The 24,349-nt window shown below is 43.4% G+C and overlaps 2 protein-coding genes across 11 annotated transcripts in view; both read left to right on the top strand.

The window, feature by feature from the left end:
* The window catches only part of EP400 (E1A binding protein p400), a 48,036-nt gene extending 33,394 nt beyond the window's left edge, over positions 1-14,642 (top strand). For 5 of the 10 annotated variants that reach the window (XM_027651935.1, XM_027651934.1, XM_027651937.1 and 2 more), the window contains 17 exons: positions 282-523; positions 1,040-1,213; positions 1,477-1,524; positions 2,537-2,673; positions 3,187-3,243; positions 3,361-3,439; positions 4,025-4,225; positions 5,199-5,244; positions 5,337-5,446; positions 6,027-6,231; positions 6,728-6,891; positions 7,264-7,470; positions 7,797-7,971; positions 8,561-8,691; positions 9,329-9,490; positions 10,207-10,284; positions 12,112-14,642. In XM_027651935.1, coding sequence (XP_027507736.1) covers positions 282-523; positions 1,040-1,213; positions 1,477-1,524; positions 2,537-2,673; positions 3,187-3,243; positions 3,361-3,439; positions 4,025-4,225; positions 5,199-5,244; positions 5,337-5,446; positions 6,027-6,231; positions 6,728-6,891; positions 7,264-7,470; positions 7,797-7,971; positions 8,561-8,691; positions 9,329-9,490; positions 10,207-10,284; positions 12,112-12,384 — 2,489 coding nt within the window. In that variant the 3' untranslated portion in view covers positions 12,385-14,642. Of the gene's footprint in view, positions 1-281; positions 524-1,039; positions 1,214-1,476; positions 1,525-2,536; positions 2,674-3,186; positions 3,244-3,360; positions 3,440-4,024; positions 4,226-5,198; positions 5,245-5,336; positions 5,447-6,026; positions 6,232-6,727; positions 6,892-7,263; positions 7,471-7,775; positions 7,972-8,560; positions 8,692-9,328; positions 9,497-10,206; positions 10,285-12,111 lie in introns of all 10 variants that reach the window. The other 5 variants (XM_027651930.1, XM_027651929.1, XM_027651936.1 and 2 more) reach the window with 5 other exon arrangements.
* A 159-nt stretch (positions 14,643-14,801) lies between these two features.
* On the top strand, positions 14,802-23,509 carry NOC4L (nucleolar complex associated 4 homolog). Its single transcript, XM_027651940.1, has 15 exons — positions 14,802-14,897; positions 14,979-15,102; positions 15,188-15,294; positions 15,547-15,654; positions 15,786-15,935; positions 16,040-16,139; positions 16,430-16,464; positions 16,568-16,618; positions 17,160-17,271; positions 17,920-17,980; positions 18,526-18,636; positions 19,935-20,098; positions 20,471-20,553; positions 21,297-21,410; positions 21,716-23,509. Exons 1-15 carry the CDS (start codon positions 14,802-14,804, stop codon positions 21,830-21,832), a joined length of 1,533 nt encoding a protein of 510 aa, XP_027507741.1. The 3' UTR covers positions 21,833-23,509.
* The last annotated feature ends 840 nt before the right edge of the window (positions 23,510-24,349 follow it).

Raw genomic sequence — 24,349 nt, 5'->3', positions numbered from 1 at the left:
GCCTTGAAGCAACAGTATCACTGGAAGGCCCTGTTCTTGTGATGTACCTTGTTTTTAGACACATAGGTGTCCTTAAAGGCAGTTTTAGAAAACAGACATTCTACTGTGTTAGTTAAGACAAGGCTGGTCTTACTTTATACCAGACTCTGTGTAATAGCTCACTAAGCTTTTCAGAGGCAGCGTGGAATGCTCTGTATATGTAGGAACGTTTTGCAGCTGTAAGTAGAGGAATCAAAGAATGGCAGTATCTGTTTGCCAATAATGTTTTATTTTATGTCTAGCTGCAGGTAGGAAGAAGAAGCAACGTCATGGAGAGACAGTTATTCCACCTCGTTCGCTTTTTGATCGAGCAACTCCGGGAATGTTGAAAATGCGCCGAGAGGGCAAAGAGCAAAAGAAGAACATCTTGTTGAAACAACAGACACAGTTTGCAAAGCCTTTGCCAACACTTGTCAAACCAGCTACTGAGGCTGGACAGGATAATCCAGAGTGGTTGATCAGCGAAGACTGGGCACTTCTGCAGGTCAGATGAGACCAGCAGTTTCTGTTGTTATTATGTTGTTATTCCTGTACTTTATTTCTTCAAGGTTATGTCTAACTCTTAATGGCTAGTTTGGCATTTTGCTGACATAACTCAGAACAGATTGCCTGTCATTTGTGTTTCTTTAAGGAAGAATTTAAGGTTAAACTACAAAATGTGTGATTAAGGCCTGTTTTTGTTTTAGAAACCACTTACTATTACCTTTCAGAATAGCTGTGCTGGCTGGACACAGGATAACACATCTAAGGTTCTCCTCACTTTTGAGAGGAGAGCAGCACTTGAACGGCAGCTCTCTGTCCCTCTCATACCAGTCTCCAAGGGTTTCCTTGCACATCAATCTGCATAATAGCACTTTATGTTTATTTATTCTCTGTCAGTGCAGGTGAACACAGCGCCTTAGCCCTGAGCTATCTGTCTCATTGTGGTAATGGTGTGTGGACATGCAGATAAGCGTAGCTCTGGAAGATGGTAACCATTTGTCATCTTTATCTGTTGCAGGCAGTGAAGCAGCTGCTGGAGCTTCCTTTAAATCTTGCTGTTGTGTCGCCAGCACACACTCCCAACTGGGACCTTGTGAGTGACGTTGTTAACTCGTGCAGCAGAGTCTATCGCTCCCCAAAGCAGTGCCGGAACAGATACGAAAATGTCATTATTCCACGGGAAGAAGGAAAGGTGAGTTTACACAGAGTGATGCGTCTCTATTTTTTACCTTAAGTTCGTAGAGTTTTTTTTCCTTATCTCCATAAACACTTGTGTGTTTTGTTGTTTTTTTTTTGTTAAACGTTTCAACAGTGTAAATAAATAACTTTTAAAAGATTTTTTTAAATTATTCTCATCAGGATTTCCACTTATTTTATGTGATTTCTTTGAAAAGAAAAAGCACCTGAACAAAATCTTCCACAAAAGATCATCTAACTTTCCTTCTTATTTTACAGCTAATGTACGAAGCTAATCCTAAAAAGAAGACAAAAAGTATTTATAAGGTGTGCATTGGTATTCTTTCAAAATCAAATCTAGACACTGTGGTATTTAGCAGCAATGGAGGTGGGCAGATAATTCATATGAGATCCATGTTGAGTGTTACTTGAGTTCTGAAACATCAATTAAAATTCCAAATTTATTTTTCCTTTCTTTGTTGATACAGTGGATTGACACCAGACTTCAGCTTTTGGATTTGATAGATAAATTTTAGATCACGCAAGAAGTTTGTGATTTCACTTAAACTGTAGTGGGTATTTTTCCACCTAACAACCACCATGTAACTTATCCTGATGGTACTTAGGATCTGTAACAATAAACTTCATACTAGAGTCTAAGTGGATTACAAATATATAGTGAATTTGATGCCTGAAACACCTTTTAGTAAATGAAGATGATAGGACACTACAGAAACAAAAATCAGTTCCATGACTGTGAACACCTTCTTCCAAACCACACAGCAATTTAGTGACAGAGCTGGGCAGAGAATCTGGAACTTCTGCTGTAGTCCCATTCTCTGACTGATAAGGAGGTTTGTCCCTGACTGGCAGTTTCTGCTTGGGAGAATCCAAGTGTTAGAGTGGCATGGTGTGTGGATGTTAACATAGCTTTGTTGGGAGAGCAGTGCAGTGATGGTTTTGGTTTATTCTCTTACGTGTGCGCTGTGCATAACTATAAACTAATGGGCTCTTGGTTTGGGTACTGAATTAAACTTGCAAAATCTAAACTAAAGCAAAGATTCTTTTTCAAATTAGAGTTTGCCATTTTGTATGTCCCCAAGTGCTGATGCCAGTGTGACCGTGAGAACTGCTCCTTATTTTGCTCTTTCTTTATATATTTCCCATAGAGTTTTGTGTGACAGTAAGTTATCAGTGACACGAGGCAGAAACCAGTCTGTGCTAGATATGTTGGAGTACGTTTTTAAATAATCTACAAGCGCACCCTGTGTTTATACATAGACAAAATGCCACGTGGGTGTGTTTGCAATTGAAAGTTGGTTTGTTTTCTTTTTTTTAGACTAAAAACAGCCGCCCACTTCGTACCAATCAGATCTATGCTCAAGACGAGGGTGCAACCCACACTCAGCTCTATACTAACCATTTTGAGATGATGAAAATGATTGCAGGGAAAAGAAGTCCTCCTATCAAACCTCTGTAAGTTTACCTGGGATCATTTGATCTCCCTGTTACCACAGATCTCCTGGAAACTGTGCTCAGAACTGCTCTCACAACCAAGAGAGTATTCTACACTCTGTTTCTCTGTTCGTGATCTCTCTCCCTGTGTCCTGTGTCACTGGACAGCTCCAAAGTGTTTGGGTTAGACTTTACTCACTGCAAGAATTTGCTTTCTCATTAAGAGCAGCACAGCACTGAGTTGTTTTTATTTAAATCTACTTTATATCCATTTGCCTGAGTTGTAAACTTTTAGTGTCTATGCTGTTTAATAGTACATTCTTTTCTATGTATCTTCCTGCATTTTTTTCTGTATTTATTTAGTGTATTTTCTGAGTACTTCTTAAAATGTGTGTCTGTATGCAGGCTTCAGTACTGGTGGGAGTATCATGAAAACTTCACCAAAATTGCAGTGTCATGTGCTAAAAAGTGTGAAATTAAATACTGGTTTTAAGTTTTTTCTGTCTCCAGTAACATGGTTTTGCTCAATTTCAGGCTTGGCATGAATCCTTTCCAGAAGAATCCAAAGCACGCATCGGTGCTTGCAGAAAGGTGGGCACTCCCCGTCTTACGAGTGTTAAGAATTGTCTGAAAGTGCTGTCTTTCCTTTCCTTTTTAAGTTTCAGTTATTTTTAACTGTTGTGTGCTTTGCCTTATCATTGTTTGTAGTGGAATCAACTATGATAAGCCACTTCCTCCAATTCAAGTCGCGTCCCTCCGAGCAGAACGTATTGCCAAAGAGAAAAAGGTATGGGCTCCAATCTCAGCTGCACGTGGGACTGAAGTCATTAAAACATTAGACAGAAGAGGAGGTATGAGCAAAGGTGCCTCCTGGGACAAGTTTGGCAATACAGTAGATGTTATGAGCAGCTGCAGATTGTTCACATACTGGGGTTTAGATATCCAAGGCCTAAAGTGGGACCTTTCCTCGGGCCTGCTGTCACACTCAGGCTCATTAAACAACAAGGAGCATCTTTTGGGAAAAGATATTAAAAACATGTAAGCATCTTGTTTTATTCTTGACCATTCTGTAGCCTCCTTTCTTATATTATTCAGAAAGAGCTACTTGTCCTTGTTTGTGGATGGTAAGTTGCTTGCTGTGCTGTGCTCTAGGCCTATAACCATGAGTATAGCTTGTGGTTTGAAACTAGTCAGGTCGTGTAACCTGGACTTGGAGAGTGAAGGCAGATTTGTGAGCTGTCTCTGCACACACACATGTAATATGTGGTTAGAATTAAAGGGGTTTTGTTTGTTGCTTTATTTTGTTTTTTAAAAAAAAAACACATCCTGCTTGTTACATGCTTGAGGACTGAAGCTCCTCTTTGCTTTCCAGGCGCTGGCTGAGCAGCAGAGGGCCCAGCAGCAGACAGGCCCCCAGCCCCAGCAGCAGCAGGCGGGGCAGCAGCCAGCACAGCAGCCCACGGTGCAGCAGGCACAGGCCCAGCCTCAGCCACAGCCACAGGCACAGGTAGTTCAGCAGCCACAGGCAGTGGTGCAGACTGCAGTCACTACTGTGGCCAACACAGCAGTATTGGTAAGAAAGGGAGAGCTTGGTGTCTCCGATGTAGTAGCTTCAGCTCTTCTGTGTGTGCCATATTTGTGTTGGATTTTCTCTGGAAAGTGAGAATTTTCGGTCAGTATAGTGAGATAAAAGGTATTTCTTGCTTTTTTCGCCTGGGTATGTTCTGTTTTCCTCCTCTATGAAGGCTGTTCGTACCACTGTAGCTATAGGTGTTGGCAGTCTAAGGTGGAAAAACACCATGCAAAGATTTTTTCCTTTTTCAGTTTCATTTAAGGAAGTCTGAGCGAATACATGTACACAATCAGTGAAAAGTATTCATACAGAGAACTTAAAAAATAAAGAGAATATAGCTGTAAAAACCACTCTCTTAAAGGAGCTTAAAACCCACAACTTTATTAACTTTTGCAAGGCAAGTGGAGTGTTGCATCCTGCAGGATATACCATGGTGGTTTTACTGCAAATTCGTGCAAATTTTCCATGTCTTCCTTAAATCTAGAGTCTTGTTTTAATGAATCTGATGACTGATCTGAGGCTTTTGTTTTTAGAACCAATCCAGTTTGCACACTAATGTGTGCAGGCAGTGGTGGTTTTATTTTGCTTGTTAAAGGGCAAGAATACTACAGCTTTTGCAGGAAGACACAGAGGATGGGTTCTGACCCATAAGTATTGCTATGTATCTAGTGCTTAGTGATGTTCCTGTGTGAGGGGTTGTCTGTGGTGTGCCAGAGTAAGATATTGCTCCCTTCTTCTGCAACAGGGATGTCAAATGACCAGTATTTGCCACACACTTAACTGGTCTAGAACTGCTTGTTAGTGTAGAATCAGCGAACAACTGCAGAAATATCTGTGTGTTCTGTTGCATTTTTCTTATTTTGTCACTTCTGGACTACAGCATTGTGTTAACCAGCATGGTTAGAGTGAGAGCTTTGTTCAGGTTTTTTTCTGTGTTTTGTCTGAACTGTTACTTTAATTGTCTTCTGATTAGGCGGGCACCATCAAAACAGCAGTTACGGGCACGAGCATCCAGACTGGTAAGGAGGCTTGATAATGGGGCACTGGAGATATTGGGACATTTGGGGTTTTTTTTTTCAGAACTTCACATTTAATCCTGGCTTGCTTTCAGCTACAGTGAGTGGAAATGTCATCGTGAACACCGTTGCTGGGGTCCCTGCTGCCACCTTTCAGCCCATCAATAAACGTCTGGCTTCACCTGTTATACCCGGAACGTTGACTGTGAGTAGATCATGTCTAGTTGTGTCCCTGGGCTGATCTTGGTTGCTTGATTTATCAGCATATCTGTTTTCTTCTCTAGCTTTCCACGTTGTCAGAAATTCTGCTTCTTGCAAATTTCATGTACGTGGTAGGGTTCTGTATCCAACCCCTCTCCCTTACCAAAGCATCAGAACACACTGGAAGAATTTATCCAAAAAAAACGCTTAATACCGTTAAAAATAGTTTATAGATGAGTGCTGTTAAAAGCAATGTATTGTGTCATGATCATTTTCAGACTGTAACTGTTTTGTGCTTTGTTAATTATGATCTTTATTATTATTATTTTAATGGTTTAGGACTCTGGAAGATAAAGCAAAATATTGAAAGGTACTAAAATCAAATTTCTGTAATGTAGTGAAATGTTTGGTGACCAACCTGTTTGAAAAAGATTTACCCAGCTGCTGATCAAAGCATAAGAAGGATTTGGGCCTTTTTCGCTCTGTGTTAGTTTATAAAATTGTACAGTCCGTTTCCAGAAGGTTCCCTAGCTTTCTGTGAGGCCCTGGGGACCGTGGGCAATGCCAGGTGTGTTCCTTTGCAGACCTCGGGGGGCACTGCCACCGCCCAGGTGGTTCACACGCAGCAGAGAGCGGCGGCAGCGCCCGCGGCCTCCAGCGAGCTGGTGACCATCGCCTCCACCCAGGGCGTGCGGGCAGTGACCTCGGTGACAGCCTCCGCCGTGGTGACCACCAACCTCACACCCGTGCAGGCCCAGACCAGGTCCTTGGTCACTCAAGTTACACCAGGTAACAGTCGTGTGCTCACGGGACTTTTTCCAAGGGTACCTAAAGGGCCTCAGAGTTTCTATATGTTGTTACATCACCACAGCCTCACAATATTGAAGGTCTGGGACACAAACTGGACTGTGATTTTTAACTTGCTTTATTGTTGGTGCTCAGATTACATATTTCTCTGGTGTTTCTGGATAAAGTGTTGCAGTAGACAGCTGCTTGGCCCCTAGGCATTGCAATTTAAAAAGATTATTAACAGCCTAGCAGTAAAATGTTAGAATTGACTGTCTCGACTAAAAACCATTTTGAAGAAAGGCACATGGATTTTATTATTTACTCTGCTTTCACATCATTTTTATGCTAATGTGTTGTTATTTGTACTAAGTCCACAAAGTGTGCTGGAGCAGAAAAATATGCATTTTAACAGCTTGACTTTTTGGGTGAAATCAGTGAGTTAAATGGAACTTTGAAAAGCTTTCTTCAGAGCATTTTGCTTTTTCTTTATTCACAGCTACACCAACAGTCCAGCTGTCTGGCAAAACCATCACCCCTGCTCACTTCCAGCTTCTGAGGCAGCAGCAGCAGCAGGCTGCTCAGGTGCAGGTCCCACAGATCCAGGCTCAGGCACAAGCCCAGTCTCCAGCTCAAATAAAAACTGTAGGGAAATTGTCACAGGTGAGGAAATGCTTCTGAAGTAACGGGGCACATTGCTCTCCTTGTTCCTGTAAGCATCATTAGCAGTGTGTGTTGTATCCTGTTCTCTTGGGCTAGAGTGAAATGTATTTCTCTCTCAGATTTTCATCCTACTAAAATTGCATGCAGGCAGTGAGTTTGACAGGCCTTTGGATAGTACCACTAGGGCAGGATGTAAAGCAGTTACTGTTACTCACTAGCAAGCCATTGTGTAAAGGAGTTACTTTCTTAGCTCCTTGATCTTAACTATAGTCTGGTATAAAATGTTTCTCCTTTTAAGCTTTGGGTTCCTCTGCATATTTTTCCTGTAATGTAAAACATTTGAAAATGATGGAAGTGTTTGATTTTTTGCAGGAGCAGCTGATCAAGTTGCAGAAGCAGAAGCTGCAGCTCCCCCAGCAGCAGGCAGGGCAGCAGACCCAGCAAGGGGCACAGCAGCAAACAGCACAAGTGCAAGTGCAGCAGCAGCAGCAAACCCAGCAGCTCACTGCAGTGACAGCCCCTCGTCCTGGCGCGGTGCTCACGGGCACCACCGTGACCAACCTGCAGGTCGCTCGTCTGGTAAGTTGGCTTTGGCTTGGCAGAAACAGCCTTAAACACCTGACTTCCTTTGCTGGTTTAAATGAGCTGGGTACTGATCATTCACACACACAAGTGCCCTTTGCATTGCTTAGGCAGTACAAAAGAGACAGCTGTAATGTAAATAGCTTTGCATTGCACTTACCCACTGATACCATCTCTGAGCTGTCTTACTGTGCAGGAGCCGTGATATTTAGAAACATTTACAACTGTCACTTTGTAATGACCTGTTATATGCAGCAAATATTTTTGTGCCGGTACAATAATCTTCATTCCTTACTGCTTAGACTCGTGTTCCTGCTTCCCAGCTTCAAGCACAAGGACAGATCCAGGCCCAGACTCCACAAGCAGCCCAGGTTGCTCTGGCAAAGCCTCCGGTGGTGTCTGTTCCAGCTGCTGTTGTGTCATCAGCAGGAGTCACTACACTCCCTGTTACTGTTGCAGGCATTAGTGTTGCCATTGGGCAGCCACAGAAAGCAGCAGGTATGTATGTGAACAGGCTTGCTGGAAAAATAAAATTTTAAATCCCACTTTTCTGAAAATGAGATGTTTTAAGTAATGTTTTCTGTGGGACACTCACACTTTTTCAAAACTGAAGTTGTAGAGGTTGCCCCTTTGTTTCAGAAAAGAGGGTTATTCTTACTCCATTTAACCTGGAGGTTGGCATGATTCTTTAGCCAGATATGGTTGGGGTTTTTTTAAAATCTGTATATGACAGTAGATGAACAGATCGAATTTAAAAAATAAAGACATGGTGATTTCATAATTTTTTTAAAATGCAAATTGGAAATTAGAAGAATTGTATTTCATAAGTCTCCTATAGTATGGACAGAATTTTTCCAGTAGGAAGATTATTGTTAGAACATGAAGTTAGCTTACTCATGCCCTTAGATAAGAAATTTTCTCCAGTGTCAAAATCCATATGTCTTATTCCCATTAAAACCAGTAGGTTATTAGTGCTCAAAGCTATGCAGATGTATAAGCCTATAAAAAGCAGAATCTGTGTTTGCAAGCTGTGATTACTGGAGCAAAGCAATACTCTTAGAGTTCTAATTATTTTTGTAATTTTCAGGAGGCCAGACAGTAGTTGCACAGCCACTGCATGTCCAGCAGCTTCTAAAACTCAAGCACCATCAAGCAGCACAGCAGCAGAAAGCGATCCAGCCCCAGGTTGCACAGGGACAAGCTACTGTGCAGCAAAAGGTACAGTTGTTTGCTCTCCCAATAAGTTATGCAATGCTTCTGTGGCTGGGAGACTTTGGCTCTGGATGATGAGGAGACTCCCAGAGAGTCAGTCAGGATTTCTAGGGGTGAATCTTCAGTATACCTGGAGAGAACGGGTTCTCACGTGCCTTGTCAGGTGCTTAATTATTTTTTCAGTTAGGTGGTTGGTTGGTTGGTTTGATTTCTCATGCCCCAAACAAAGATTAGGATTCTTTTTAGTCACTTCAAATATGTGTGGAAAATTCCCAGAGATTTTTACTGCTCATAATACAATTTGTGCAAAATATACTTTTTCCTCAAATGTTGTGTTCTCATGTGCCATGAGAATATCATGATGATAAAAAGGCCATCTCAATGTGGCTTTTTGGAAGTGCATTATTGTATGAGTGCTCTGTGTAAGAGACAGCCTTTTCAGTAAATACATTAATTAGATCTGAATACTTGTATAAATGGGTGAAAGATTTCACCCACTTTCATCTAGTGCTCATTTTGTTATTACTAATCCTGAGAGGGTTTTTTTTTCCAATAAATAAATGTAATTAATCTTGTTAGCTACATACCTGTTCTTTTAAATCTTTTGTGGTCACTGATGCCTTTTTTTTTTTCTCTTCTGCAGATAAATGCTCAGCAGGTTACGGTCCAAACCCAACAGCAGACTTCACAACAACAAAAAGTAACTTATGCTACACAACCTGCCATTAAAACACAGTTCTTAACAACTCCAATTTCCCAAACCCAGAAACCAGGTGGAACTCAGCAAGTGCAGGCCCAGATTCAGGTACAGGTAACACAGGTTTACACCATAAACTGTACTGTGAACTGGAGAATTGTAAAGATGACAGGTGAGGTAGCATTTTAGCACCCACTCATACTAATTCTAGTCACACTTTCATTTAAATTGACTTTTTAATAAAATTCATTGGTGCTGAATATGTGCCCTTAAATCAGGTCAGAGGAACTGTGAGCTGTAAGTTCACCTTTCTTCTTTGAAATAAAAAAATTGAGTCACCCCTTTTTATTAAGCAAGGGATTCTATACAGCATTTACTAGGGAAAATTCGTCCAGAGTTCTTCCTGTTTCTGGCAGCCAAGTGTAGGTGACAGTTCACTTATTTGCTTTTCTGCATAACCAAATCAGTCTAACCAAGGAGAAAAAGAAGGGGGCTAGAAATTGGAAGCCTTACTCTTTCAAAAGTATATCCCAGATAATGTAACCCATTAGAACTCATGTGCTTCCTTCAATTTTATAGATAGGAGGAAATGAGTATGTTGTAGTTAAAATAGAAAATATGGCTTCTTCTCTTCCTCCCCTAGTTAAGTTCTTCAATTCAGTGATCTCAAAGGTTTTACAAACATTCAATCTCACTCTAAATGCCAAGGTACAACTTATCATGAACAGGACTTTGGAAGGGTTTTCACTTGGTAGCAGTTTTGCCAGTTTTGTTCTTTTAATAGTTTTTTATTTTGAATCTTTCTGTATTTCATGTCACTACAGGTTGCAAAACTCCCACAAGTGGTCCAGCAACAGGCTACTGTTGCCAACATTCAGCAGATGGTTTCAGTTTCCCAACAGGTGGGTTTTGCACTTGTCAAACATAGCACTAGAAACGTGATCCTACTGAAAGCTCATTTATTTGGAATGTTTGTGTTTTTCACCCTATGTGTGGCATAGGCAGTATTTTCAAAGCATACAGCAAGTGCCATTCTATAAAAATGAGTCTTCAATACTGAGTCAGCTGCCATATATTCTCTAGTCTAAAATTTTGGTAGGTGGTGCTGTGTTTGTTCATCGCTTATTCATAGATAAGACGAAAAACAGATTTTAAAAAATGTTTTTTAGAGTTTGAAAAAATTTTTGAAAATTGCTTTCTGGTGGTGTATAGTCAAGATAGCAAATAACTGAACTAATGAGCACCATCTGAGCTTTTTCTACAAAAATTAGGACAAATTGAAGGTTACAAGTTGTTTTGTTCCAGTTCACAAAGCTGTGCCAAGTGCTTTGTAAAAGTCAGAACAGTGTGGTAGCTGTTCCAAATGTGGTCTGGTAACAGACGGGACTAGGGCAAGAGAAGGTCAGATGGTTTGGTTTCCCCTCCCCTAATTACCAGGCAGTTTAATTAACACTGTTCAGAACAATGTCATCCAGATCGTTGGCAACAGGCATAATTTAGGCAGTTGATTGACAGGCATGATTTAACTTTGGATGGTGGATGAAGTTATTGCCTTCAGTGCACAAAACTCTGAGCCAATCGACTCTTAATCTCTCCCAGTTTATTTTGCAGTGTTTTAGTGCAGAATAAAATCTGTGACTGTTTATCTTAAAATGATGATAAAGTGGTATAAGCTGACTAATAGTCACCTCAGCTGTGAATGCTTCAAGGGCAAGGGAGACAGCAGGGCATAGAAACCTCATCAGTCAACACAAGTTGTCCTTTGTAGTCAGTAAGAGCTCCTAGATCATTTTCAAAAGTCATCAGTGTTGGCATAACTCTGGGACTGTGGGAGTCCGTGGTAAAAAGACAAATAGTTTCCCTCCCACACACACCAGTGACATCAGTGGCAGTAGGATTAGGCCATGATAAGTACTTTAAAAACTATGGTCTTGATGTGTATGTGGCATTCTTTTTACCTGCATTTTTAGTGCTTCCCACTGGATTCCTTTTGGATCAGTCAAGAGGTAATTTTTCTCCTGGAGAAGCCCTTGTAGCTTTGTTATGCTTCTGCATCTGACAAAGGCAGCTGAAGCTGCTCAGTTTTCATTACCTTGTCCTCTGAACAAGGAGATGTTGATTTTTTTTTTTTTCCCCTCTTGCTCTGGATAGTTACGAAAATTAGATTTCTGGATGGAGTTCACACTGTTCTACCCTAAACTGGGAATAGAGACTGGCAGCTGTAGTCTGAAAGAGTAATGGCTGGGACTGGTGGGAAGCCTCAGTGACTTTATTTATTGTCACAATATGGGTACAGAGTCAGCATTTTAACCTCTTTGGTCCTCTGTCTGTCCCTCTGATTGTTCCCTGTTCCTTCACTTCCACTTCTGCAGTACAGAAATTTTCCTGTATATCCAGTAGGGTTTCTGTACCTTACATCTGTCTTCTGAATGTATCTGAGGGCATGTCATTGGATTTGCACTGCAGAGGTCTGAGTTACAGGCATGTTGGTTCTTAGTTCTGATTTATAAGGCTCTAGAAAATGTGACAGAATGGTGTTTCTCAGTGATCCCACAGAGCCTGTGTTCCCAGAGTCTCTCCCAGCCTTCCTGCTTTGTCCAAGATGTTTGTCAGTTAAGAGAGAAAACACCTAAATGAGTAGGATTCCCTCTGTGGAGCAGAAATGTAACGAATGCTCAGTTTAATGCCAAACTATTCTTTTGTAATTGCCATGTCATCCTGATGTCCAGGTACAGGCTCAGCCCCAAACTGTGACACTTTCTCAGACGACAGCAGGTCAACAGCAGGTTCAGGTGATCCCTGCAACAACCGCTGCCGCTCAGGTCGTCCAGCAGAAACTGATCCAGCAGCAAGTGGTGACAACAGCATCTCCCCAGGTTCAGGCTCCAGGTGTACAGAACCCAGCCCAGACACCAGCAACACCTGAGGCCCAGAACCAGCAGGCGAAAGTACAGATGAGGACGCCGACTGTCAGATTAAAGGCACCTACTAAACCAAGTTGAAATAATGCAATAACAGGGAAAACAGCATTTCTTGTTTGCCGAGACAAGTGAGAAGCTACTCCAAACATCCAAATGAAGACAAACCGCCTTTATTTTTATTCTTTTTTTTGTAGCAGAAGGTTTCTTGCTGGTGAACATTTAAACATGGAAACTCATATAACTTCTGTGTGTTAGCAGCTGTTAGGCACTCAAAGATGTCACTCTGTACAAGATGCGTTCTGCCTGTGTTCTCTGTGCTCATTCAAACCAGACAAAGCAAACATTACTTAGGTCTAAATTCTGCCCAGCTTCTCCAAAGTGAAATGGTGATATGCCATAAATGTCAGTGAAATCCATCTGTGTTAACTTACCACACCTGCCCATGGGAATATGCAGCTCTTTGCTGTAGTTCAGTTGTGTGCTCAGTATCCACAGTGAAGCCACACAAAGAACCAAGTGTGGCTGATACAGCACAGTATTTTCCATCAGTACAAAAGCTGCGTGGTATTCCAGAGGTAAATTCCTCTGAAAGACCTAACACAGATTCGAAGTGCTCCCTGCAAAGTTTAGCCAGTAAATGTGAAAACCTGTAAGTACATGTAATTAAAAAGGAAAAAAAAAAAGTTTCATTCTCCATTTTTGTAAGTCTTTTAAAATGTTTGTTAGTAGTTTTGTGTACAGTTTATTGAATCACCCAACCTGTGTGCTCACTCTCATATTTCACTTTAAGATAATGGATATTTTAGGCATGAATTGGGTAAATTGAGTAAATACTGTGTTGATAGTAGTTGTGTATTGAAGTGTAGCCCATTCTTTTTTTTTCTTTGTAAAAGAATTGTTCAGTGGCTACAGCTAAACAGATGATCTGTAGCTGTTTCTCATGGGACTTCTGTCATGGAAAATCTCCAACTGATAAAACTTAATCTCTCAGCTTCATTCTGCTCTTGCAACATGTTTAAATGTTCAGTACTTTTTACTCGGCTTTCAGCTCGGGGGGTGGGGGGCTGGGGGAAGGGAGAATAGTGAAATTAAATCTAAGACTTAATTCTTCAACTGTGTAAAGAGTAAGATCTAACTTTTGTACTATTCTTTTACTAAAGCTAACGATGAATGTAACTTCAGGTGGGTATTTTGGATGTGAACAGAGCGTGGCCTCTTCCTCCAGATCAGTTTGCCTTATTGTTACGGAGAAAAAAAGAAGCAAAAAGCTGCATAGAACTGTGGGAGGTTTCTTTACTTTTCTTGCTTACAATGAAAAACACTTTGCAAACAGCACTGAGTGAGGAATCAAAAAGCTCTTGGTGGCTTGAAGGGATTTACTTTACTTTGGCCAGACAACTGCGCAATGTGTAAAATCTAGACAAAATTACTACATTCCTTTTCTGAGATGATTTTAAAATTATTTTTCCATTCTGTGATATTTTTACTCTTTTAGGAGGGCAGCCTGTTTTTAAAGGCAAGAAAAGCATATCTTTTGTTTTTACCTCTGTATGTCCACACGTGTTGGTACCTGGCAATCCACGTGGCTTAAACAGGAAAGAATACCCACCAGCTCCTCTGGTACAGCCCATTCTGTTCACATCGCGAATGTAAACGTTGGCTCAGGCAGCGTTCCTGATTTTTTTTTTTATTTTATACCTCTTTTGTCCTGCATCTTTTTTTTTTTTTTTTTTTTGGCCCTCAGGTCTGCAAATACAAGGGCATTTAGGTTTTTTTAAAGCTGTTTTTGCATGCAGTAGTATTCTCCTGACCCTGGTGAACCACCCGTGCCGTTACCTGAACTCCTTGGCGAGCCACAGAGCTGGGATTGCTGGCAGTGGAGTAGTTCAAAATGCAGAGCAATTGCGGTGGTAATGGATAGTGACACTGTGTACAGTATAGCCTTGCTCATCCAAAACTATTGCTTAGTTAGCCCCAGTTTTACTTTTAAGTGTTTAGCTTTTATTATGTGCATGAACGTCGTGGGGGGGGAGGGTGGGGGGGACAGTTCCAGCTGTTGGGTGCATCGTTGTGCTGGTTCGATTTTGTGTCTAAAGAGGCGATCGTTTCTTGTTTAGGTCAGTCGATGAAGATAAAAGTCACCTTTTTTTGTTCCCTATTTTTTTTTTTTTTCCAATTTTATTTTTCCTTTTCGATGTGTCTTTCTCCCCGGGAGAGCGTGTTAGGAAAGTCAACCTGTACATAAAGTGATGAGCATTTGTACTCGACCCAGTAGGATGATAAGGAATAGTGCTGTATCCTACCTGAAGGTGTAATAAAGTGTACATTTTTATACCGCAGCCTCGCCCTGCCCTTCTGTACCGCGGGGTCGGGGGGAGGCTCGGGGTGTTTCCCCTCACCGAGGGGCCCGTGGGGCGGGAGGACGGGCCGGCCCCGGCCCCGCCTGCGGGCGGAGCGGCCGCGGCTCCTCCTCCTCGTCCCGGCCCTGCACCCTCAGCATGGCGAGGGCCGCCGCGCTCGCCGCCAGCCTGGAGGCCGTGCTGGGCAGCCGCTCCAACGCCAACCGCGTCTTCGAGATCCTGGAGCCGCTGGCGGTGCGGGACGGGACGGGAGCGGGGGGTAGCGGGGCTGTGAGGGGAGCGCGGCCGCGGCTCAGACACGCTGTTCTTCCCCAGGCCCAGGAGGAGGAGGAGGACATCGTGAGCGCCGCCAGGACCTGCAGCCGGCTGTTCGGGGCGCTGCTGGAGCGCCGGGAGCTGTTCGTGGGGCCGCTGCCCGCCCAGGACGCCGCTCTGGCCGGTGAGTCCGGGCGGGCGCTGCCCGGGGGGGCCCGGGGCAGGCGGGCCCTGCCCGAGCCTCAGGCGTGTCCGTGTCCCCCCCGCAGATCGGTTCAGCGCCGAGGAAAAGTACAAGATATGGATGAGGCACCGCTACCAGGACTGCGTGGGCTGCCTGGGCGAGCTGATGGGGCACGACGCCTTCCAGGTCAAGGTGGGTCCTGAGCCCGCTGCTGACACGGGGGGTCCCTGGCGATTATCGCCCGATATTTCGGTGTGGGAGGGCAGGCAGGGCTGTAGGACATCGCCTGTGTTCCAGCTCACCTCTGCTCACCTGCCGGCATGCAGCTTTCTCGGGGAACAACATCCTAGTTCATTCTTTCTCCTTTTGAAGTTGCCTCCTTAGGGTCTGACCCCTGGTGTCTTTACTGAAGTGGAGGTTTTGTGTGTTGTTTTTTTTTAAAAGGAATTGTCACTCTGCACCCTCATGAAGTTTGTTGAGTTAGAGGCACAGTATCCATTGATCAAAATAGAGTGGAAGGGGACTTTGACTTTTCCTTTTGACCTCCTTAAGGTAAGCTGCAGAACTGAAAAGTTTTCCTCCTGTCAGTGACCTGATGGCTTCGTGTGCCCTCAGCCACTCTCTCTCTGCTCCAGTGCTGCAAGAGACTGACACGGTGCTTTCATTTACAAACTCTTTCTTAGGTGGTTGTTGATGGTTTGCTTCCTGTAAATGAGGATGCCTCGCTCCTGATCTCTCGCTTTCAGGAGTACATGGACTACGATGACGTTCGGTACTTTGTCATGAAGGCAGTCACTGCCAATATTGGACAAGTCATGCAAAAGACAAAAGAGGTAACAAATTGTTACTGGAGAGGTGGCTCTGGATGGTTTATTTTTTGGCTGAGGCAGGAAGGCACTAGTGGTTGATATGTTTATATGTTTGGTTTTTTCCTCAGAGGCCGCTGCCCTTTTACCAGCAGAACGTATTTTCCCTCATTTCGCCCATTAACATGCCAAACAAAGAGTCTGACATGGTCAAATTTATGGTGAAGCAAGGTTAGTAAGCTCAACACGATGAACTGTGGGTGAAAAGGAAAATCACGTTTAAGTTTTCTGTTGTGTAAAGTTTGTTAATGAAGAACGTCTGGTTCTGTGATCACCGTGATTCTAAACAGTGTCAAAAATCCACATTCCTCGGTCTACAGAGGGGTCTGTCATGGCCTTGTATCAAGACAAGGACATAAGCCCAAATTTTTAGGTTATCAAAGTGCTAAGGAAAAAAAGGCGGATCTTAATTTTTTTAACATCTATTTCAAGTTCAACATCTGTCTTCTCTTTCTCCTTAGAAAATCGTGAGGAATTGAAAATGTCGAAGCTGCAGGTAACTGTTCATTTGGTGCTTTAGAATTGAAATTGTATCCATTTAAAATAGAGCTTTATCTACACCAGCGTGTTTTACTCACTGTTTGCAATTTTCTTTTAAGGCACACAGGCAGGTGTTTCAGAAAATGTGGCTCACTTTTTTGAAGCACAAGGTGAGTGTTGCTTCTGCCACTGATCTGTATCAATCTTTAATTAAAGGATTGCTGATCCTTAGCAATTGTGGCCATCCTTGCATGGAGCTCCTGGTAGGACCACAGTGTGCTTTCAGTGTCATATGGGAGCAGCCCAGTGACCATTTCTGTTGGATCATTCTGCCAAGAAACCTGATCTCATATATGGTTCATTTCTTCTCCTTACTCCCAGCCTTTTTTCCCCACCTTAAACTTGTCTGCTCATAAGGGTGATCTGCAGTGTAACAGCTTCTCTGCACTATTGAAGCTTCCACAGCCTTTCTTGTGATGACTTTCCCTTCTGAGCTGTGATGACACTGTTAGTTGTGAGCACCTGCCTCTGTGAATGCACTTCAGGTGTCACTTGTAAACTCTCCCATTTGGGAACTGCTGCTGGAAGCTGTTCTGTACTGTCCTGGCACATTCCCTTTTGCTTGTGCGTTGCTTTCTTGAGCCACAGGTTGCTGTTACTCTCAGTTCTCCCTGCAGTGGTTGTTTCACTGTGTTGTTTCATCCTTCACAGCTGCCCACTGGCCTTTACAAGAAGGTTCTTGTCATTCTGCACGACTCTGTCCTGCCTTACATGAACGAACCCACTCTCATGATGGACTTCCTGACAGTGGCCTATGGCATAGGTGAGTGAGAACAGGCTTTTGTCCATTGTCATAGTAACCTGCAGCAGGGGACATATGGATTTGGAAGCTCTGCTGGATGCAGCACCACGACCTAGAGGATAGAGTAGATGTGCTTTTGGCTGGGATGTAGCAAAGGAATTAGGGTGAACTCCATTGTCCCTGAGAGTGAGATGATTTTACCTGTGTTTGTCAGTGTTGTTGCCCCTTGTGCATAAAGAAAATTTTATTTAAGACCTTGGGAATAGTAGAATACTGGACTGATTTATTTTAAGTATAGAGTTCAACCAGCACTGCTGATACCTGGGCTGCATCCAGACACAAGATGCACAGATTCCTATAGAAATGTCCCTTCTGAGGAGATCTCTGCCTCTCCAGTGTGGCTTTGTTTGGGATTTAGAGGAGCACATTTTTGTGTCTCAGTCATTCAGAGATTTTTCTCCTAAACTACAGCTTAATGTCTGTAAGAAACTTGGGAGCCTCTGGAAGGTTGTAGATGAAATTGTTTCACCTTTCAGCCATCACACTGGCTCTAATTTCAGGTACTCAGCTTTGTGTTCCTTCTGGGAAGGTTTTATTTTACAAACGATTGGAAGCTGATTTTTTTTCTAATTGTTTTTATTGTGTTGATTCCTGCCTGCTTCCTTACAGGTGGAGCAATCAGCCTTCTAGCCCTAAATGGATTGTTTATTCTGATTCATCAGCATAATTTGTAAGTAAAAAGAGCATACTGTTTAAAGGAACATGGGGGTTTGCATTTATGTCTTTATGTAAGAGGGACTGAGATGGATTCGCCACACCTTCAGGTTTAGAAATTCCCCAGTGAGAAAGCCAAACTCTGCCCAAGAGGCTCAGCTGTTTGGATGCTGAGCTCTTTTGACAGTCTTGACTCCTTTTACAACTGAGCCTAAATATCCTCTTCTGCAGACTGTGGTTGCTCAGCACTGTAAAATCAATTTCCATTGATTTGATTACTTAGTGAAGCCATATCTTTGGTGTCCCTTTCACTGGATCCTGTACCATTTGCAGTCAGTGGACATGACTTCACAGCTCAAAAATGGCTGGGCACTGCAAAAGCCATAAATTCACCTTACAGCTTGTTTTCAGGGGACTGTAGAGAGAAGCCTAAGAGAGCTAAACAGAGCACAGCAGTGATCTGGAGTGGTCTTTCATTAATGAAAGCACAGAAACCTTTAAACACAGTGCAGTCCCCCTGTGCACCACTAATGGGTGTTGTATTTTCCTGTTTTTTAACAGGGAATATCCTGACTTTTACAAAAAGCTGTACAGTCTGTTAGACTCTTCCATATATCACGTGAAGTACCGAGCTCGCTTCTTCCATCTGACTGATCTGTTTTTGTCTTCATCGTAAGTAACATCTTCATTATGTATGCTCACATATTTTCCTCTTGTTTTTCTGTTGGCCAGAGACTGTTTTTGAGCAGTCCCCAACATGTCTGGATATAATGTATTCAGTGTGCCTACTGGATCAGATTCATTTTTACCAAGAAAATTGAATCCAAGAGTGTTATTGTAGCGTTGTGTAATTTTTCATGTGCTATTTCTGAAGATTTGCCATGCAGCCATAGAGTTTCAGAAAGGAAAAATTGCAGTTAGTTACCAGAGTTTGAGCTACAAGTGCTTATGGATGTATTTTGATCTGTGTTCCACTTTGGCTGAAAATGATGAATTCTCTGTCTTGTCTTTGCGAATGTGGAAAAGTAAAATTTGCAGGCTTTTTATAGATTATAAAGCTGTTCATAAATTGATGGCCTTTTGCAGACACAGAACATTGAGATGTAAAGTGTTTGACAGTCTGTCTTGATGCTGTCAGTTCATTGTACACAGGGAAGAAACTAGATAAGCAGCTGGTCATATAGTTGCCATCATCTGTTATAAAACAAACCAAGAGTAACACTTTACAGTTCAGCACTAGGCACTTCGTATCCAACCCCCTGTATTCATGGTGTGCTTTGGAGAGAGTGACAAGACCTGTGGGGTGGCTTTGCTTGTGTAGTGAGCTGTTGAGCTGAAGGCTGAGTGGCTGAAAATTGTCATCTTTCATCCCAGTTCTTCTGACCTGAAGAAGGTGCCTAGATGAGCTGATTGCTGTTAGAAATTTGCATTTTTACCATAAAAAAAAAAAATAATTATCCTGCACATTTACATTACAGCAGCTTTATGTTCTCATTAGCAGCTGCAGTGCTTGCTGTAGTCCTGGAAATATTACATAAATTTAACACCGTGGCCTGTGCATTAATTAAATCAGCAAAATGACATTAGAAGAATATAATTGGGGTTGCCTGACCAAGCACTCAGAAGTTTATAAAAGGACTGAATAAAGTTTGCCATGTGAAGGGCTGTGTAGAGGAGCTGTGCTTGGCCAGTGCCTGAAGTGGTGCCATGGTTCTGGATGGAGTCTCAGAGTGATTTGAGGTTATTCATGCACTGAGATTTGTTGCCCCCAGATTTGTTCCAGAGAGCACACAAGACCCTGTATTGCCGCTTGAAACCAGGATTGTTCCAGCTTCTCTTTACGCCATAGCCCAAAAAATCTGAAGAGCCCCACTGATCTTTACCCTGCCATGCTGTTTGAGGGGGGTGAAGCTGCTGTTTGCCTTGCCAGGGCTTTACCAAGCTGCTCCCCTCTGCCTGCTCTCCCACAGTCACTTGCCAGCGTACCTGGTGGCAGCGTTCATAAAGCGGCTCTCCCGCCTGGCCCTCACGGCTCCTCCCGAGTCCCTCCTCATGATCATTCCCTTCATCTGCAACCTCTTCCGGAGACACCCCGCCTGCAAAGTGCTGGTGCACAGACCTGGTGGGCCAGCAGGTAAGAGGGGAGTTTTGTGTCATGCCTTTAGACAACATAAAGAGCAGGATTCCTGCGGAGGAAGAAGAGAGATCCCAGTTCGGAGGTTTGGAAGGATCCCTCTATCCCTTGAGTTTGTGGAAAGTCAGCAGGCTGCTGCTGTGATTTCAAGACTATTGCAAATGCCCCCCATGCTCTCTAAAAGTGACATGATTCTGTAGTGCTGCCAGCAGTGACTCAGGTCATGTTGGAATGTGCCAGCTTGTTCCTGAGCAATAAATGTCTCGGGAATGAGCAATCCTACCTGCAGCACTGCTCTGGGCCTCTTGTGTTCCCTTTGGGTTTACATACATCACACAGGAAATATTAGCTCTGTATCTCCTGTTTTCTTAGATATGTCAGAAGATCCATATATTATGGAGGAGGAGGAGCCATCTGAAAGCAGAGCTTTGGAGAGTTCCCTCTGGGAGATTCAGGTATGTCATTGAAAAATGAACATCTGCATCTGGCATGGGTCTCTTCCACCCCTGCTGCTTCCTTGACACACGTTGGCAGTGGGCAGCTCCACTCAAAAGACTATACTGACATGTGTCCTGCAAATGAGTTGAATTCCTGGCTGATCTTTTGATCTGCATCATTTTCTGTCCTAGCAAATGATTCCATACACTGGAGAAGTTGTACATGCTATTTGGTAGGTGGATTGTGAGCACACATCTGACCGTGCAGCTGAAAAGTGGGCAGCTAACAGCTCAAACAGTCTAAATAGCTGCAAAAGTACCAGGCTTTTCATTTGCTTTGGAGGGGAGAGAGGAACTTGCTGAGCACTGATGGAAGTTACTTGGCTGCAGCCAGGTTATGCTGTAGAAATGGATAAGGGTTTTGTGCAGGGGGCTGAGGCAGCAACAGGAATGATGTGCAGGAGCAGGAATCCCAGAGAGCTGGAGCTCAGATGTGGCACAAGAACTGTGTAAGGTGGCAGAACTGGGTTATGCATTGCAAGCATGGCCTGTGAATGAATCTCTCTTGAGCTGGGTGTGAACCAGGTGAGAGGGACCTTCGACATGTTTGAAAGATGCCTGAAATCGGGATTTGCCTCTGCCACAGTTTGATGTTCACTAAGCTCTGACCAGCAAAGGGCCAGGCACCTGTGTGGGACTCCAGATGGATGTGTGTTACCCTGTGCTTAACAGACCATCTCCTATTTGTCTTGCTTTTTCAGTCTCTCCAGAACCATTATCACCCAGATGTGGCCAAAGCAGCTGCTGTCCTGAATCAGTCACTGTCTGAGATGGAGGATGACATATCAGGGCTCCTGGAGCTCTCAGGTTATGAGGTAATGTTACTGTGCCTCTGGGAATGACTGGAACCAGGTGGAAGGAGATTCTGGATGCAGTAACCATGTCCTGTTAATCTGCCTTGCTGCTGGGAGGGAGCTAAACTGACTTTTGGTTACGCAGAACCAGGGAAAACCAGGAAAATGTGTGCTAAATAACAGAGCATGAGCAGCAGTGGTGACAGGGCTGGCTTTTTTAAAAAGCTCTATTTGCTAGATCTTTTAAGAGGTGAGAGTGAGCAGTGGTATCAGGGTGAAGAGCTTATACTGAGTTTTGACAACAGTTTCTATTTTTTATTTTGTAGCTTTTTGATAAAGAAGTAAAGAAAAAGGCTACTGATGTGCCCCTGGAGTTTGAGCAAGTACGAGGTTTGTTTGGGAAGAAAAATGATATTTTTGCAGAGCACTTCAGTTTAGATTGATGCCATCTCTTACAAACACACCTGTGCAACTCCCTGATCTTAGGGACACTCACAGAGCTCCCATGTGCTCTGCAATCCTTCCCTGTGACAGAACTGGACTGCTTGGCAGAGGTGCTGCCTTCCTCAGTGACCTCTGCCACTACCCCTGGATGGACTTCCCTGCATTTCTCACGCTTGCAAACTGTGCTGCCCCCCGGTATTTGGAAGGGATTTTTCCTGGGAGCAAGCTTTTCTGGACTGGTTCATGGCTGGGGTCCCAGCCCTTCCCCCAGAGCTGCTGGTGCTGGCTGTGACCCGTGGCTGCATGGACAGATGTCTCACTGCTGTTCCGTGGCACTGAGAGGAACTGCAGTCTCTGACTGCTCTTATTTTTCAGATGTGTTGCTTTTATACTAGAGCTGACAACCTGTTTGTAGCAAGTGACTTCAGCACATAGCTGTAAACACCTGATGATATCCTGATTATATTTTTATATGCATTTTTAAGCTCAGGTCTTCAGAGGGGTGTTTAGCTTCCTTGCACTTGTCTTACTACTCCCACGTTCGAGGCACTGAAAGCTCTGCTTTGTCAAACAACTCAGATGATGCTCAGTAATTCCATCTGTGGAGTGGTGCTGGTGTTCCTGCATGTACATCCATCTCATGCTCTAAGGTTGATTAATTCCAAATGCTCATGAGCTTTGGAAATGAGCATAATCCTGCTGGCTGCTGTAGCCAGGGAGGCCAGCTGATGTGCAGTGGGAGGCTAATCCTTGAGTTTTGCTTCAGAATGATAAGCAGCTTGGTGTGGTTTTGCTTGCAGCCTGTATGTGTTGTAGGAGCTCTGGCCAGTGTGTATCCAGTTTTAACTAGTCCACTGACACTGGCTACTTTTGTTAATTTGGATTTTTCATATACTTCCAGGTTTCATGCAGAAATTCCATCTGATAGGGTTTCTTCCCCCCCAAGGTTTCAGGTTTGAGATAAACTCCTTATTGACAAAGTCAGGACTGTTTTTTTAAACTCATTTTCAGCAACTTAATTTTACCTCTTTAGATTTAAACTTTGCTTGTATAACTTGAAATCATATTTTGTGGAGGAGTCAAGAAAGTGGAGGCCAAGAAATCCAGTTTCTGGCAGAGAAGTCTGTTTAAGTCAAGGAAAACTGCAGCTGTCTTGGAGACACTGAAGTGTCATATTTTCTTCATCCAGTTTTCTTCATACTTTCCAAACAGTGGAATGTGTCCTTAGACTGCAGAGCTCTACCTCTTTTTTTTTTTTTTTTTTTTCCTTTCTGATGCTTTTGAATTCAGGTGGGGCGTTTTTGAGGATTGAAATTTTTTTTCTCTTTTTTTTTTTTTTAGAAGTCCCACTCTTTGTTCTCTGGTGAAAAGGCAACCCTGCCTCCTCCCTGGCCAGCCTGCTTTTCTTTTTTCTTTGACTTTTGGGATCTGAGGTAGGAAGGCAGAATGATTGAGATGTAGCTTTCAGCTTGAGAGACCTCAGTTCAGGTTCAGCCAAGCTTGTATTTCAGCTCTGAGATGTATCTCCCTCTGTCAGGGTGTGTTGTATGTATGGGTTTGATAAACATTTTGAAGGGCTCTGCTATAGGTATGAGGACCACATGGCTTGCTTTGAAAGAAGTATGTCAGTGTATCATCTTTCAGATGAAATAAATGAATATATTTAAATGAATGAACACCTTTCTCTGCATATTTTGGTTCTACTCAGGTTAGCCCAGGTATATTTGTCTGTAGTTACTAGTGGGCTGTATCATTCATATCTGTCATAATATACTCAGGAGTGTTGGGTTTTGAATGCACAAATATTACACCATTTGGGCATGGGGCAAGTCTGGGGTCTCATGGTGCTGAAAATGAGGGAGTTTGGTTGGTTCTTAAATCTGGACAGAGGGTAAGCAGAGTCTGTCAGCAAGGCATCCACAGGGCTGAGTGAGCTGGGGGCCTGCCTGTCATCCTGGGGTGTCCACCCTACATGTGGGGCAGATTGAGTTGGTTGGGAGTACAGGAAAGCAGCATCCCTCTGATGTGGCCTGCTGCTGTCCCATGGGCAGAGCCTTGTGTCCCTGACACCAAATCACCACAGACTAAAATATCCATACACCTGGAGAAGGGATGCCACTGGAAACGGATGCTTTCCCAGCCTTCCAGGAGGAAGGCTGCAAAGACAACAGTATCCTCAGTGTTTCACCAGCTGTGGATCCTGAGTACCACACTGCAGTTGGTGATTGAGTGGAGCAGGATGCAATTCATGTTTTCCAGTTGGTTCCCAGTGCCCCATGTGCTGCCCACAGCAGCTGAGACAGAGGGTTGGGCTGACACTGTGTTTTCAGATCTCCAGTGCTGAGCTGGAAATGCTCTTAGCACTTTACTTGAAGTGTGTACAGCTGACCTGGAGTGACTTAATTATTTTGTGGTGATGCCTGGCAGTCCCAGCACAGTCCCACTGTGCTTGGTGCAGACAAGCAAACCAGACAGCTCAGAGGAGCTTACAGCTTGAAGCCTGGGTGCACTTTAGA

Source organism: Corapipo altera, unplaced genomic scaffold (genome assembly GCF_003945725.1).
Source record: "Corapipo altera isolate COAL_440 unplaced genomic scaffold, ASM394572v1 67, whole genome shotgun sequence".
NCBI lineage: Eukaryota > Metazoa > Chordata > Aves > Passeriformes > Pipridae > Corapipo > Corapipo altera.
Note: the sequence above shows the minus strand (reverse complement) of the source record. Positions and strands in the feature narration are given on the sequence as shown.

Coding starts and splice junctions, on each gene's coding strand:
- NOC4L (XM_027651940.1), top strand. CDS start 14,802: ATGGCGAGGGCCGCCGCGCTCGCCGCCAGCCTGGAGGCCGTGCTGGGC. Junction 15,936..16,039: donor TCATGCAAAAGACAAAAGAG/GTAACAAATTGT, acceptor TTTTTTCCTCAG/AGGCCGCTGCCCTTTTACCA. Junction 16,140..16,429: donor CAAATTTATGGTGAAGCAAG/GTTAGTAAGCTC, acceptor CTTTCTCCTTAG/AAAATCGTGAGGAATTGAAA.